At 47.9% G+C, this 17,174-nt stretch overlaps 1 protein-coding gene across 6 annotated transcripts in view; it reads left to right on the top strand.

Moving 5' to 3' along the window:
- Positions 1–17,174, top strand: part of DIP2C (disco interacting protein 2 homolog C) — a 416,214-nt gene that overhangs the window by 206,719 nt on the left and 192,321 nt on the right. For 4 of the 6 annotated variants that reach the window (XM_047848086.1, XM_047848087.1, XM_047848091.1 and 1 more), the window contains exons 2-4: positions 364–435; positions 2,005–2,172; positions 11,561–11,671. In XM_047848086.1, the coding sequence (XP_047704042.1) occupies positions 364–435; positions 2,005–2,172; positions 11,561–11,671 (351 nt within the window). The remainder of the gene's footprint in view (positions 1–363; positions 436–2,004; positions 2,173–11,560; positions 11,672–17,174) is intronic. The other 2 variants (XM_047848088.1, XM_047848089.1) reach the window with 1 other exon arrangement.

The raw sequence follows: 17,174 nt of genomic DNA on the forward strand, positions 1-17,174 counted from the left end.
ATCCCCAGCGTAGATGCCTGCAGTTTCCTGTTGGCTAAGCTATTGGGAGCCGGGTAGACTGGGGGCCTTTCTGCTCGGCCCATGTGAATAAAGTCACAAGACTCACTCTGGGCCCAGTCAGAGCCGGAACCTTGTGAGGAGGGTCTGGGACAAATGTGAGCCTAGCGAGGATTTTTTATGTGTCTTAGATGACTCTGTGAGGGTGGGGAGGGCCAAGGTGAATGACATATGGTGCTTTCTCCTTTGAATTATAAGTACAAGGCAAACAAGACACAAAGGAGGTAACTTGCGACGTCTTAGAGCCCATTGAGTGACCCGCTCGTCACTGAGACCATGCTGAATGCCTCTTTCCTTCTCTTACAGGTGACATCACCCAAAAAGGATATGAAAAGAAGAGGTCAAAACTAATTGGAGCCTACCTGCCCCAGCCTCCGAGTACGTACCTTCCATGAGTACATAAAGCGTCTAATTTTAAGAGTTAAGTGTGACATGAGAGAGAAACTGCTGAGTGCAGACCCTTCCTCTAGCCCAACTTGCACGAAAGTCACACTTCTGATGTGCGGGCCACGTCAAACTCTTCTGTGTGGTTGCTCATGTTTTGTGGATACAGGGGGGCACACGTGACTTTTCTATAAATGTGTGCAATAAATTTAGTAGGTATTTCATCTGTAGAAGGCAAGAATATGTTGATTACTCTAAAATGCTTATTGTAACCATAAAAATACAAACATTATGATGTAAACATAACTTTTGGTTTAGTGAGTTAAAAATTATTGCTATTGATTATAGTTTATATTAAGCCAAGGTTTTTGTTGGTGTCACAGGGGGGCAGATCTAGAATCTAGAAACTGAATGACATCCTGCCTGGGATTATGAAATGGTAAAGGTTGGGTGTGTTCTGAAATGTGATTGTAAAATGCTGTGGATCTTCCCCTGAAGTACAAAGTCTGTTTCACTCAGGTGTTTCCTGTGCGGAGGTTTGTAGAATCTCTGTGCACTTGAGATGCATTCTGCGCATTTCAGGGAAAAGAAAATGCTACCAGGCTGGAGTTCCAACACGTTAGTTCTGATGGAGGTGTGGTTCAGTCAGAGGTGACCTTGAAAATCGGCTAGGCTTTAGGAATGGTTCCAGGCTGACCCAAGTCCTCAAGAATAAAGGATAGCAACCTAAATCTCGAAGGTGCTTCCTGAACTCCTAGTTTTCACTGTTGAAACAACATGTGTAAAGCCCAGTGAGAGGTTCAGATCTGCAGGTGCACACAGCGTACAGACCCCCGCTCTGCCCCTCTGCTCTCCAGGCTATGACATGTCCAGCTGGTGTTCCGTTAGCTTGGCAAGGGGCGCGTCCCACAGAGCACGTTCCAGGGAACTGAATTTGTGTGTTGAGTCTCCATTGTGTTTGTAGTTTTGTTTTGATTCTGTGTATTTTTCTTTCCTTCCTTGATACTTAAGAAGATAATGTAAAGGTGGGCGTGTTGTGTTGGCCTGACTTAGCCGATGGGCTGGATTTTCCTGTTGTCTGGCTCACGGAAGGAAGAAGCTCGGTTCTATTCAGTGAATTAAAAACGAATCCGATTTCTGGCTGGCTGACACCCATGTGTGAGAGGCTTTCAGAGTAGATGTGGGCAGATGGCCAGACGGTTTTCTAACAGAACCGCCAAGCTGTTGGCCGTTTCCTTGGCCCGTCCTTGTGAATTCCTTTCTGCAGGAGGCGCCTCCACGTTTTGGAGGAGGGCTGCTCGGGGGCAGATGTGGGCTCTTGACATCGTTGGGTTTTAATTCCTGTGACGGTGCCGCCCGTCCCCAGAAGGCATTCTTGAGCCGCGGTGGTGCAGAGGCCATGGTTGACCCGTGTTGGCTGGGCGTTGAGGGTGGCCCTGTGTCGCGTGGTCCTTTGGTGTTCTTTGTGCCGTTCTGCATGGGGTCGGCAGCTCTGCTCAGTGCTGTAACAAATTTTAAAAAAACTAAAGTTTGCATTAATTAGTTTTTTTCAACTTGTTACAGCAGCGAATGGAGCTGCCGTGGTCCGGTGTAGACTGCAGCACAGTGAAGGAGCCCCGGGAAGAGCGCTGCACTCCGGCAACATCGGGGTGTGTGACATCCGAGAAGCCGCGGTCAGAGAGCGGGCGGCCAGCACCGCGGGGAACCGGCCGCTGTTTTACTTTCGCTTCGGTGAGCGCACTCCACTGAGAGAGACCCGGAGGGGGGCCTCCCGGGCCGGCCTCCCCCTGCCGCCGCCGTGCACACCCAGCGTGGGGGACCGGAGCCGCGTGCAGGCTCAGGCGGGGCTCCGGGCTTGAGCCCCAGCCTCCAGGCGAGCTCCTGTGACTCAGCCAGGGCCCCACCGCCCCTCGGTCACAGAGCTCCTTGTCACGATCCCCGGACCCTGATTGTCCCGCTGCCTCAGGGCCCAGTTCTGAGTCTTTCCTGTGAAAATATAATACCGTGTTTTACAATCCTATTTTTGCAGTTGGAGCACCATTTACAAAACACTAGAGAAAGGAGAATGCGTGACAAATCATAAAATTCTAGTTGAAATGGTTGGTCCTCCGCCACCCTATGTCCCTGGCCTCAGCGAGGGTGTGCTGGGCCATTCTGGCCCTGAGCTCTGCTTGGGGGCAAGTCTGCCCTGCAGCACCGTCAGGTTCCCAGAGGGCACCATGCCACTGGGAAATAGGAAAACCGAGCCAGTGATCCTCGAGTGTATACTCAGAGGTAATGAGCCTATTCAGAGGCCGGAGTTACTTCAGTGGGCAATATTTTGAATATGAGAAGCCCCAAATTTGAGTTCAGTGCATCTTTTAGTAGAAAAAGAAAACAAACATTTGTAAGCTTTAAGTTTACCCTTAGGGTTTAATCCCAAATAAAAGCCATTATTTGAAAATCAGGAAGAAACAGAGAAATTTAGTGTTGCGTTGGCCCTAGGGTCTCAGAAGAGGCCTTGGCTGTGGCTCCTGCCCCTCTTCTCTGGACCAGCTTGGGGACAGAGGCGGGGAGTGGGGGGAGGAGTTGGCTCTAGCTGCGGGGCCCACGTCACGGTTTACGTAAGCCACGGGCGCCTGACCACAATGTGGGGAGGCAGCACCTGTCTGGGGCCGCTGCTCTGGGTGCCTGGGTCCCCCACCTCCCATGCCCCCAGGGAAGGGAAGGCAGGTCCCCCCATGGTTCTAAGCTCGGGAGACCAGGTTCCCTGTCAGTTTTGCAGTTTGCTCCTCTTCGTTTCTGAGAAACTGCTGGGGTGAGCAGTTGTTCATTATGTGGAACTTCGGGGAAGTAGCATGGAAAGAAGCAGCTTCTCAGAGTGTTACTCCTTGACGAGCTCAGTCTGAGAAGTCATTCTTTTGGGGTAGGATCTCATGGAAAGCATCTTGTTGGTAGTGACCCTAACCCACCCTCTGCTTTTTTACAAGGGGATTTGTGTTTTGATGAACTTTTTTTTTTTTTTACACATTATTTTTACTTACCAGAGAAAATATTAACACTTCTGTAGAGTATGCTACAGATATTCCTAAGATGTGGTTTGGGACGCACAGTTCTGAATCAGAATGGCTTGACTGTGCTCCCTACACAGGCTGCTTCCTGGTCCCGTCTGCCCAGGAGATAACTGTGTTTTTGGGGAGCAGTGTTGAGCACTGCCTTAAATCCAGATGAGAAAAAGTGTGCCAGAAGCTAGAAGGAAAGATGAAAATTGCGTGTTTGATGAAGGGTCAGAAAGAGTACGTTGAAGATCATTTGCAAGGAGAAAATCTCAAGACATACCCGTTTGGTACTAGTGCTCCGTTATGTAGCGCCTCTTTGACTCATTCCTAAACCTGATGAAAGTTAAAAAACGGGAGAAAACTCCGCTGTACCAGTCTCTTCAGGCATATCTTCTATCACTGAGTCTTCACGGCCCCTGTGACAAGGCCGTGGGGATGTAAGTAGTAAAATCCTGGTTACCATAAGTAGTGAAACTTTCTCAACCAGATGCAGTTCCTCTTGCTAATGACGTGTATGTTAGCTGGATTTTACCTTCCTTGGGACCGTCCGGGCGTATTTCCCAGTGGTGAGTGGTTTATGTGGGTCTGGTCTACTCTGTGCCCAGCCTGCCTTTCCTTGAGTGGCTCAATTATGAGGATTTCCCGTGACTGCGTGGTTGTGGAAATCTGGGTGAATTCTGATAATGAGAACAGGGAGCTAGTCTGTCTGCTGCTTTCCTGCTCCCTGGGAATCGGCCGTGGGACCCGCATGAATGGCCCCCTCGCAGGGGGGACCTCTCTCGGTTAGGTTAACGGTACCCCGTTTGCTCCTACCAGAGACGGTAGATGGCCATGCGCAGAGTGTAGCCGGGTCTGGGTCAGGAGGGCCTGGCACACGGCAGTCCCAGCTGCTCTTCAGCTCCACGCACCTTCCTGCTGCTGGACTCTGTCTGACGGTCACCCGTTTCCAAGGCCGGCTTTCTGCGTGTGCCGGTGCCCTCTGCCTGCATCTGCGCATCATTTGAAGCTCACGTCAGGTGTCACTTCTGCAAGGATCCCTGGGGTTAGAACAGGCCCCTGAACAGCATCCTACTTCTGAAATGATTACGAAGTTGTAGGTTGGTGGTGGTTGAATATGAGATGATTCCACCCCCGCCAGGATGAACGAGTAACCATCTGCACGTTACAGGCCATTTGCTGGGGGGCAGGCCACCTATACAACCACGCAGGTAGCAGGCAGGGCCCTGCCGCGTGTCCTCCTGGCCACAGACCACATGTGGCAGGGAAGCGAATGTGTCCGGCAGACAAATGGACCTGTCAGTGCCGTAGCCGTCTCCTATCTGTGAGCACAGCTCTATTTGATTTCCAGTTTGGGTACATTTAAGTGGTAAACGGTGACACGTAGTGCTCTCCTTGTTTCCATCCCTTAGTGGTTAAAGAATAACACGATTTGGGGCCTCTGCACACTAGTCAGTTGAATTGTGTCTTATTATTATCGTGAATCCTGGATTTCAGCTCAGCAACCCCGGTGTTGAGAGCTTCAACGGCAGACCCACCATCCTGACGACAGGCCTGTGTGGAGGCAGCTGTATCTGAAACCCAGCTAATGAGGAGTCTGCTGGGTCTGCAGGTTTGTGAAGGAGTCTCCTGCAAGGGGCAGAGCTCCCAGCTTGTGAATTGTGCAATTTATAGTCTCACGGGAGATGAACTTTCTCTTCCTGTGTTGAAGGATATAGACCGGAGTGTTTTGCCATTGTGTTCCAGAGTCAGAGGATCAAGTGTGCCGGTGCTGTGGTCTCCCTGAGACTGGGGGCGGCCGGTTTTGGTTCTTCACACGAACAACTGCTGTGCTTCTCTGGTGCCCGGTGCACGATTTGGCCCAGGTCGTCTTTCTGTAACAGGAGTTAGAGTCTCCCAAAGTGCATCCCTCGGCCCAGAAGCCATGTTTGCCTGTCCCAACCTGGGCTTCAGGGGCACAAGCCTGTCTCTGGGGGCCTGCTCAGCTGAGTCATGCTGTGCCATTTGTTGACGATGGGTGGGGTGTAAGCTGCAGGGTCAACTCCCAGAGGAATAAAAGGGTATTTAAATCAGGTTGCCTGTCTGACTTAGCACGAATTCTTTCCAGATTGACTTGCAGTAGGAAATAAGTTTCTCTCAACTAGAGGTAAACTACCTGTCTTGGGGAAGCCATCCACGATCTTGATCTTGGGACACTATTTGTTGCTGTGTTTTGCCTGAGAAGTACTCTTGTTTTGTCACACACAGTCGTTGGTTTGGTCAGATGGGCTTCCCGTTACGTTTAGTGGTGTTTTACCAGCCGGATTTTTCCTCCCCGGTTATCAGTGGTTACAGCAGCAAAGCCGCCCCTGGAGCTTGAGCAGAGCTGGTGGCAGGATCTCTGATCATTCACCCGGGCAGCTGGAGATGCGTCCCCTCTGGAACTGGCTCGCGTGGGTTTTTGCAGAGAGCATGTGAGGTGTCTGAGAAACGAAGATACTTGAAGCCCTGCTCCTGACTTTGCACGCTCCATCCTTCCTGAGCTTCTCTTACCCGATGGGCAGAGGCCGAGAGTTTGGGTGCACTTAAAACTCCCTAGAGTTCCAGATCTTCTGCACTTTTCCACATTATGATATCTAATCAAATTAAAACACATCAACAAGAATATTGTAGCAAATTCATACTGATTTTTGGCAAGGACTTCTGTTTTGAGGGGTAGAAACAACAGTGGCAGAAACGTAAGACTCGGGCTGATGGTTGGGGCAGGTGTTAAGGTGACAGAATTTGTCTTTCTGTGCTGTGTTCTCATCTGAGTCAATACAAAGCAGATGTAGTAAATTTCTTACCCATATGTGCCATGATTGTACTGGTTATTTTCTGGCAAAGGCTTGATTGCACTTGTTTTAGAAGTAAGTGCTGCTTTTTGAGAGTATAATTAGGTACTAGAAGAGTAGGGGACATCCCAGAAATTGTTCTGGTGCAGACTTGAAGTCTGGAAAAGCCCTCAGCAATTTTACCAGGTTCCTGAAGCAGGATCTGTGTGTGTCAGAGCCCCGTGGATGTGGCGGGCTCTGCTAGGTGCTGGGATCCACAGGCACTGTCTGCCAGGGGACAGGGCCAGAGAGGTGTCCGTTCCAGCAAGGGTCCTGGGGGATGTCACAGGTGACCGTGTCCATGTCTGCACCCCAACATACATGGGAGCTGAGGTGGCAGCTGAGGGATTTGTCCGGTTGTGCATGTGGTAAGAGTCAGACCAGAGTCTGGATCAAGGTCTTCTGGTTTTGACTCCCATATACGTTTTTCTTCAAGTCCTCTTCTGTGTATCTTTCATGATTTCTTTTGAAAATATGTTGAAAACCAAGATTTATCAGTGTCGTCTCTCCCTTGCTGTCTAGAAAAGTCTTGATGTTTTCTGGAACGTTTGCCATCCTGAATGACCCCGTGTTGTCTACACCACAGGTCTCCTGGCCCGTGGCACATGGTGCGTCAGAGTGCTGGAGCCCCGATGGCCATATTTCCGGGTTACTGTGGGAATTGTTGTGGTTTCTGGTGTCTGGTTGCCTGTAGTGATGATGAATTCACTGGGTGTGTTTGAGGGTCTGGAATTGGTGGGTTGTTGGCATGACAGAACTGCATTGTCATGAATTTTCTTCAGTGAGTCCTTTGTTCATCATGTGTTGGAAGTGGCGTGGCTGAAGGTCAGGGGCCTGGAGGCCGGGTCCCTCTCTCCCATCCTGGCCGCCCCTCTCCTCCCCCCTTAGGCTACTGGGGTTCCTTCCTCTGATGAGTCGTACTTGGTGTCCCTTTGCAACTCTCGAGGAAAACCGGAATCTCATGGTCATGGCTGAACTGAAGCCTTGCAGGAGCCTTGTGAGGACCCGCACGTGCTGTGAAAACATCCCATGTTGGTTCAGGAACATCACTGAGCCCCTCCTGCGGGCCAGGGGCCATTTGGCCCAGGGAGGAGAGGAGCCCACAGACATCCTAGCTCCTGACCACAGCCTCCTGAGTAAGAAGACGAAGACCACATTGTTGTCAGATGACCTCATAGCTCTCAGCGGCCTGGATTTAACTCCTGGGCAGCACTGTGTCCTGAGAAGATCACTGGTGGACGAGTAGTCTGGCAGTGAGATCATGAAGGCACTTCTTGGTGGCTTCAAGGTACCAGCTAGATTCAGCCGTGTGACAAATGGCCATTGTATCAAGAGTGCAGCACCAAGCAGCACACGGCCTCTGCCACGAGGACCCAGCCACCAGAGCAGAGCGTTGTTGTGAGCCTGGTGTGCTGGCGGGGTGGATCTCGAGAGGAAGAGAGAGAGAGGGAGAGCGAGAGGGAGAGCGAGATCCCTGGTGTGGGGGGGCGCCCATCTCAAGGGAAGGGGCAGCTACCCGAGAACATTCACGTGCTACTTGAAAGTGTCGTGGCTGTGTACAGATGGGAAACTGAGGCCCAGGGTCACAGTGATGGGTATCCGAGAGGATGTTGTCTCTGGTGCTCTTTCCCTCAGTTCACGTGGGACCTGATGCTTAGTAAGTGCCTGGGAGATAGCTCCTCTCCATCCCTGTCATGTTTTCACTCCCCCCCCCCCCCCCCGAGATTTGTGTGTTTCTGGAGGGTTACCCCACCTCCCATGAGACGGCTCACCTTCCAGTGACGTCTCTCAGATCCGACTCACGCATCCTGTTGTAGGCATTCTGGTTGGTCTGTGCTTTTCCTGAGAGCTGGTTTCCAGTTGTGGTGTGAACATGGGCCCTCGGCTAGCTGTGTGCTGAGCTCTGTGTGTTTGAGTAATGATTCGTGTACTCACTTTATGGAATTCAACAGGAAGGACCCTCAGTTACTACCTCTGGGTCCTCCTGTGGTGACACGTTGGAAATTCTGACTTCAGTTGCAGATTTGACTGATGGCTTCTTCCCGTCAGAACATACCTTGACGGTACTTCAGATTTCATTCGCAGTGAGGTCAGATTAAAATTAATGGTGGGTATGCACATGCAACGCTAATATTTTAGTTTGTTTTAAATGCTCTGTTGCCAGTGACCTGTTGAAGCTGTTTTTCTTTTATCAAAATAACTCATTCCTCTTAAAACTTGTGCTGTAAGCTGTGAACTTCAGCCTGTGAAGCCTGTAAACGTGCACAGTGTTTGCATGCGAAATTGGTTGAAGACAGATGTGCACCTCTGTGGACAGGCGGGCACTGGTCTGTGTCCCGTGACTGCATTTCCCAGAAGTACGTGGCCACCTGGGGACCCGAGCGGGGTGAAAGTTAATTCCAGGAAGCGTGTTTGAATGCACTAGGTCTGTGGCGTGGCTGAAATTGAACACCAGACTTGAATATATGCATAAACCAGGCACTGTTTGACCTCAGCGGCTTGAATATGCACATTTAGCTCTGCTTCCTGGAACTGCACTAAGATGTCTGTAAACGGATGAAGTGTCATCCACAGGACGAAAGAGTGGGAGAGTCCATGACAGGGTTTTATGATCTCTGGGGTTGATGACGAGGGTGCCCAGTTTAGCAGGGGGGAGGAAGTGACAAGTGACGGCGCTGGTTTCATGGGCACCATGGGGGGGGGGAGGGGGTAGGCTTAGCGCCTTGGAACCAGGTGGTCCACGTCTTCCCCACTCCCCCAGAGATGTTCGTTCTCTGGAGAAATGGAACTGAGAACCTCTGGAGTTGGGGTACCAGGCAGTGCCAAACTGGAGCATGTGCCCTGGAGGGTGAGGACAGCTTCAGCCCCAAATGACAAATGCTTCTGTGTTGACAGGTGTCTCACAAGACGGGGCACGGGGGGAGGGCTCTTCTTTGGATAAATGGAACAGCTCAGATAAAAGATCTGCTGCAGGTAGATACGGTGATAACCTCACCACAGAAGACACAGGCTTGCAACTCCTTTGGTGGCAGGAAAGAAAAAATTGTGGAAGTAGAGGAGAAAAGAAAAAAACAGATTTTTCGTAAAGAATATACCATCAGAATAACATGTAACTTAAGAACAATACTTGAGAGGTAATGAATGCATATAAATTAAAATTTTTTTTTAAAATTTTTTGAGAGAGAGAGAGAATGTGAGCGGGCCGGGGGGGGGGAGGGGGGTTGGAGAGGCAGAAAGAGAGGGAGACAAGGAATCTGAAGCAGGCTCCAGACTCTCAGCTGTCAGCACAGAGCCTGATGTGGGGCCTGAATTCAAGAACCACAAGATCATGACCTGAGCTGAAGTTGGAGGCTTAACCGACTGAGCCACCCAGGCGCTCCCACGTAATTTTTAAATAAATCTATTTATACACATTTTCAAGATTTCAAATTTATACATGATCTTGCTTAGTCTAGGCGAAAGCAAGTTCTGGAGGCAGGAGTGCTCCCTGGTGGTTATGCAGCAGGTGTGGACCAGCCAGCTGGGGTTAGAACAGGAGGGGATCCATCAGGAGGGTCTCTAACGAAAAAGAAAATCAAACTAAGACTGTTACCAGGTTATCAGTGATTGCCCACAGTGAGGAATGCGTTGGAAAGATTTTTTTCATTTCTGTTGGGATATTTTGAAGGATTTAACAAGTACATTGAAAACCAAGATGATGGAGCCCAAAGATAGATATTAACCGCAGAATAATAAAAGCACGTAAGATTAGAAGGGTATTTGCAGCACACTACTGACTCATGATCCTAATAATGGTGTAGTGACGGCTACACTGGTGTGAAGAAGTCATGTATTGTCTAAAATGGGTAATTAAGAGGGATTGTTAAATTGATGCTTATAAATATGGATGTAAATGTCAAGTGACCAATTTTCATTATGACTTAATAGTACTCCTTGATGTCATAAATTCTGTGTATCGCTTTAATGAGAATCCAGAGTAGTTTTTTTCAAAAGATGATTTGTAGACTACAACTGGATGAGGTTTGGTAGCCGTGAACTGTTGTGTCGTCAAGAAGTGTCAATACGCCTGCTAGACGAGGAGCTCACAGAACCTCACCAGGCGACTGTGGGCTGGGGTGCTTACGCAGTTCACCGAGTACAGTTAGTCCGTAGTGAGGTTAACCTAACCTGTCATCTACCACAAACATGCCACCAGGAATTAAGGTGTAGACGGGTGTGCAAGTCTTGATATCAGGGTTGTGAGTTCAAGCCTCACATTGGGTGTAGATCCTACTTCAAGAAAAAAGAATTGGGGTGCAGAAATCACCAGCATGAGAGAAGTATTAAATCCCTGATGGAAATAACTCTCGCGGAGCCATCGTGGAAGACCATAAATAGTTTCTGATAAAGCTGCTGTCTCTGGTTTACTTTCTCTGCCAGGTTTTGCCTGGTCCTTTTCTGAAGAAGCAACAATTACTGTTTGCTCAGTGCTCAGAGTGTCTTTACTTCTGAACTGTAATGATGAAATATTTCCCGTCAACTTACTTACTTTTATCTAGACTGTGCTTCTTGCTGCTCTAGTTCCGAAGTCCAACAGGTATCATGGTTGCCAGATTTAGGTCAGCTTTTGACAGATACCTATCAAGTCGTTTTTATCTGACCATTTTATCATTTTAGGAAATTCATCAAAGCCATATTGAAATAAAAAATTTTCAGCTATTCACATCAAATGGAATAAGGTTTCAGAGTTAGAAATTTTGAATGAGCAAAGATGAAAATTTATGCTCAATCCTGGTACCTGAATTGTGATGTTGATACCCTATAAAATTTATTTCATAGGTAACTTAATGATAAATGTGATTTTAAATTTCCTTGAGAATTAATATAACCCTTCCCGTATGTGTCTTACATAAAGAAAATCACAACTTGATTTGTTGGGCTCTAGTTTTCTTACCCATGTTCTAGAGACTTGAGTCTCTTCACATGACCTAGTAGACATTTGTGCTGTAAGGGAGCCTGTGCTGGTGTCTGAAGGCCGTAGTGTCGGGGTATGAGCCTGCCCCTGCCCAGGACACTTCTCCCTTTCCTGTCCCCAACCTTCCCCACCCCGGCCATGCCCTTGTGAGCTCTAGCTTGGCTGTAGGCATGCAGTGAGTCAGGGCTTTATTCTTCCGAATGATTTACTCTGCAAAGTGGATGAACTCTGGCTACCAAGTAAAGCCTTATCTTACTTTGCTGTTTCCCTTAACCCAGGGGTGGATCAAGCTTTGCCTCCTGAGCGCCGGGCTCCAGTCACTCCTGCCTCTTCCACTCGCTATCACCGCCGAAGGTCCTCAGGGTCACGAGATGAGCGCTATCGGTCGGGTAAGGCACCGTGCGGCCGTGAGGTCACTGACCCCCTAGTCTGTGATGTGATGCTGAAATGGATGGGTGGGTGGGTGCATGTCTGCAGCAGCTGTGTGGTGATGAGGCAGAGGTGCGGTGTGTTTGAATGTCCTTTGGTTGGTTGTGTGATCATAGCTGGTGACATTCTACCTCATAAACAAATATACCCTCAGGGGTACACATTAAAACTCAGTAAACAGTGACTCTTTTCACATTCTTATAGATACTGTCTGCTATTTAGAAATTAGTGACAATTGAACAGTAATCTCCCGGGAGACAAATGTTGCAGTTTGGTTTTTATTATCTCGGTTCCTAGTATAATTTTTCATTTTAACCTCAGGGTTTGTTTTTCAAAAAAGTAGTTTTCAAAAAAGAAAATTCTTAAACTTTTCTATGTTCTCTGTTATTTCTTTTGTGTTTATGGTGCTGCGTCTTAGTAATTCCGTTCTGTTGGAGCCATCACCTGGGTTTGGCTGGCTCGCATTTCTTTCATTAATTTAGCATCAGGAAACTTGCACAGTGATGAGTTTTTAAATTATGTTTTGAGAGATTTTTTTCCTGACAGCTACACTCCAGTTGCTTTTTCCTGCTTCCCTCACTATAGTTTTTAAGGAAAATTGTCAGTAAGTATCATTGTTCAGGCCACATGTGGATTGCTAATGACAGCAGTTAAAAGATCATGTTTCTGCTTTACTTTCTATTTAGCAGAGCGCTTTCACAGGCTCCGTCTCCTGTGGTTTTTATAACCAACAGGTGACTTATTGCGCCTTCATGTTGCAGACAAGGAATCCGAGGATACGGCACGAGGCAGCTCGGGCAGTTCACCCTAGGGCTGGGCTGGTCGGCCACATAAGGCTCTCGGTTCTGTTTCACGCCTCCTCCCAGTAGTGGGGGTGGCAGGACGAACCCTCACCCCCCACCCTTTCCTGTACGGAGCTGTCTCCCTGACATCTTGGCTGTGCTCCTTCCCAGGAGGGAGGAAGAGGTAGGGCAGATCTTAGGGTATCACTGGCCATCATCTGCGGAAGATGGGCTTGAGAGGCAGCCAATGCTGAGGGCCGCCCCTTTGCCACACACCCCCAGGACGCCTGGATGTGGGGATGGAATGAAGCGGGAGCTGGTTCTCAACCCCACCTTCTGTTTTCCAGAGATGTGTGAACAGCCAGCATGTGTCAGGAACCCATCCTCATTCTGGTGTCCCAGGCCTCTTTCAGATAGCCGGGAGGGTGGAGGCAGGCACACACGGGCCGTCAGCTTTCTGTGAAATGCTTCAGCTACCTCACTGTCTTAATGCTACTACGTTAGTATTGTACGTGTGTATACAACGCAAGTCATGCGTACAGTAAACACAAGTAGGTTCACATAAACATACACATAGTCACATATAGGGGAGACTCACAGGTATAGACACCCACGTAGACACAGTCACATGTACAGTAGACACACAAGTACTGACACATATAGATGCATACAAAGTCACACGTACGTACAGTGGACACAGGTACATACATAGACACACACTCATACACACACCAATGTACATATAACCCCACAAAGTAAATTCATATGTAGATACACGTGTAAACACAGACGCATGTAGACACATAGGTACGCAGCACACATGTAGACCCACAAACGTAACCACATAGGTACACACACAGATACAGACACACAGGTGCATATGTAGACCCATAGACACACATATGCGTAGATCTGTACACAGACACACACATGTAGACACATGTGGACACCGACACGCACAGACACATGCGGATGTGTAGACGTGTACATGTAGACACACGTTTACTATCACCGGTATCTTCAGTTCTCACAGAGACTAGTTAAGTGTTCTTTTTTCCATCTTCTAGATGAGAAACTAGAAGTTCAGGGAGGTATGTGATTGTTAACGATAGCCCAGTGAATAGCTCGTCAAAACGATGCAAGTCTAGCTTTGTCTGGTCTGTTATCTGGCTTCTTACCACATAGAAGACTGCAACTTGTCTTGTCCTCCAGGCTCTAACTTTCTGTGTTAAATTCTTTTTTAATTGGAAATTAAGACATAGCACAGTCTATTTCCTGTGTTACCTCTGTTTCCTAATGAGGAGGGGTGGGGAAGATAACCCTAAGTTTACCTGGCATCTGCTAAGGTATATTTTGCTAATCCTCCTGGCTATTGTAGGAGACAGGCGAGGTGCTGCTTGCCTCATTGTTTTTCTTTTCAAAGAGAAAAGAAAACCTCTGTCGTTGAGACAGGTTGACAAAGTAGGAAACGGTGCTGCCTTGGCCTCAGGAGCTGCCTTGGCCTCAGGTGCATTTCCATGAGCCTGTGTAGGGAGAGTGGAGTAGATGTGGGAGGGAAGCGTGGGTGGAGGGTGGTAGTGGAGGAAACTGCACCTGTCTCCATCCGGGCCACCTGGAGCCCTCCTTCGGAATCTCTGCTCACATCAGACCGCATCCCCGTGAGGTGGTGTAACACCTGCTGTGCTTGGTGTCTGCCCTTTCCAGTTAGAACCCAGACTCGGGGATGAGCTCAGCCTGCTTTGGGCAGAGTTGCTCACAGTCCAAGGGAAGACCTGGACCAGTGACCTAGTGTTAGCTGGTGACACTCCTCTGCTCTGTATTCCTGTAGCTTCCGTCGGTCTGAGAGTAAGACTCGCATCTACCGTCTGTGTGGTCTGGGTTCCCGTTATTCCCTGGTCTTTCATATCATCCTCTGCCCACAGCTCTGCTGGCTTCTGGATGTTTCTTGAGCACCTGATTGCTATGGGGCCTTTCGCTCCCTGCTCCTGCTGCCTAGAACGTTCTCTCATGTATATACATTGCTTGTTACCTTTCCATCAGATCTGTGCTCAAGGGTTACTGCTTTTGTGAGGCATTCCCTGACCACCCTGTTAAAATGGTAGGACACGGTATCACCTTGTGTGTAGTCCCTACCCTTTCCCTCCTGATTTCATGTGTGTCCATTGAGTTACCAACCCCAGCACTATCAGCCATCTGTCTTCCTGCCTACCTGCCTGTCATCTGTCCATCTATCTGTCATTTTGCCACCTATGTTAGTAATCCGTATACCAATTTATCCACCTGTCTGTCTACCGTGGGAATGTAAGGCTCACAAAGACCAGGGTCTTTCTTGTTTATTCATGTATGGCAAGCATCGAAAATGGTGCCTAGTTGATAGTTCTGGAAGGAAGGAAGGTGAAGGAGCATAGCACATTTGGGGAAAAGCAAGAAGTTAGGTGGCATGGCCAGATTTTTTTTTTTTTTTTTTAAATCTTTTTTTTTTCAACATTTATTTATTTTTGGGACAGAGAGAGACAGAGCATGAACGGGGGAGGGGCAGAGAGAGAGGGAGACACAGAATCGGAAACAGGCTCCAGGCTCCGAGCCATCAGCCCAGAGCCTGACGCGGGGCTCGAACTCACGGACCGCGAGATCGTGACCTATGGCCAGATTTTAAGATCTGTTGTGTACTGTGCCTGAGAACTTAGACGTTATATTGAAGATGACAGGGTACTCCTTGAAGATTTTATGCAAAGGCACAAGAGGAGAGCATTTAGGGTTTGGGAAGGACTTTGGCAGCTTTATGGCCTATGGATTGCACGTAGAGGAATTGGAAAAACTCTGAGATTGATGCACGTTTAGGAGAGGCATCCATGCCAGTGAGATCTGACATCTGTTTAGAAGGTGACGGCAACAGGAGCTTGAGGCTGAGTCAGCATGGGGGCACGTGAGGTGGGAATTCCTGGTGACTGGTGCCCTCCAGCTGTGTGGGTGATGGTCTCCAGTTCCTCTTTAGAGGATTAAGGTTTTTGTAAGTTAAACATGGTGGGATTTGTCCTGCTGTTCACTTACTGTGTAAAGAATACTATGAAAATGTTATTCCGTATAGACTTCTAATTTTTTAAAATTCATACTACTGTCAATTTTGAGTAAATAATAACTGCTTAATTTACATATAGGGGAAACCTGTCCAGAAGCTCTTCGCATGTGCTTGTGAATCTCAGCGGGGTTTCATCAGGACTGTCATCTCCTATGACCCACACAGAGCACCTCCCCAGTGTCTCGTGGTGGCCACCCTGGAGGAGTGCTCGTGAGGGCTCGTGGGTCACGATTCAGCCCGTTTGATGGTCTCACTCATGACCTTATTCTCTGCTATTTCCTGTTGTTAAAATAGACTAGTCATGAGTTTTCTTAATTTAGACATTTCACTAATACACTGTAAGTTACTTTCTCTTACAGTGTATATTCACATATCATTTTTTAAAATATGATGTGAAACTTTAAGAGCTTATTGTAGTCTATGGCCAGTGTACAGGTGTCAGGATTTTCTGGTTTGTTTTTTCCTGAGCCAGCATGGAAGATTTAAGAGACTCAAAAGAAAAAGTTTTGTGGCCCTCAGGAGATTCTGTTTTCTAAAATTCTTAGACCACTCAGTTTGCAGCAGAGGTACTTTGGATGCTTTAGTGATCAAATGACGTCAACCAAGAAGTAATTCTATTATCTCGTTGATAATTGCCCTAATTAACACTCAATCCTGTCAACCATATAGCCTCAAATTTAAACTCTCTTGGCTATACTTTTCCATTTCATTTCCAAACCCATGGTCTTCCATTGTAATGAAGTCCTACTGGAATTCTTTATAGTAGTGTGTACCTTTCTCTTTTTAAAATAACTTTATTTGGAAACTTAAATTTGATTTGGAAAGTGAATGCATGAATGAACAAACAGGCATTTCCTGAGTACCTAGAAAATGTCAAACTCTGTATTAGGAACTCTGTTACTTTTACTGAATAAGTCTAGGTTGGAGCTTAAAGGGAGTTTAGCTGTTTTTTTACACCCTTTTCCCCCAACCAGGAGTCCTAGAAAAAACTTGAAGATTTGTGTTGTTTCTATTCCTACCAGGACCAACTAGGATACCTTAAAATAAACATGGAGCATACAGTTTCCTACTATAGTATGTTTAAAACGATGGTTTTGTCTCTTGGTGAGCTGACACACAGCTTTAAAAAGCACATCCCAGTTCATATGTGTGCCTGGACCAGAGAGGTTGCCTTCCAGGGGCCTGACACTCACTCCGGGTGGAACACCACAGAGCCCTATCTCCCTCCTGCGCAGCAGACTGAGACAGGTCCAGGGACCCAGGGGGACCCCCACCCTCCAGGGACATCTGTGAGGTCAGACTGTTGCCAGAGTAACACTGTCACATGATCTGCTGTGTCCAAACCCATCCCCTCCTGGTCGTATGTGGATTTTCCTGAGGCTGCCGGACACGTGCTGCGTTCTGACAGTTGGTGCAGTTGGTGATTGTGAAATCTCACATTTTAAAAAGTTTTTCAGTTTACTTTCTAATACAGTAAACATCAAGACGTCAGTCCTATAAACAAAAGCTTTTAAAATGTTTTCGCCCCTTTTTAACAGTTTAAAAAACGTCCTTTGGGTCTAGGAGTTTGAGAACCACTGCTATGTGGTAAAAATGAAATTC

Source organism: Prionailurus viverrinus, unplaced genomic scaffold, assembly GCF_022837055.1.
Source record: "Prionailurus viverrinus isolate Anna unplaced genomic scaffold, UM_Priviv_1.0 scaffold_51, whole genome shotgun sequence".
In the NCBI taxonomy this organism is placed as follows: Eukaryota; Metazoa; Chordata; class Mammalia; order Carnivora; family Felidae; genus Prionailurus; species Prionailurus viverrinus.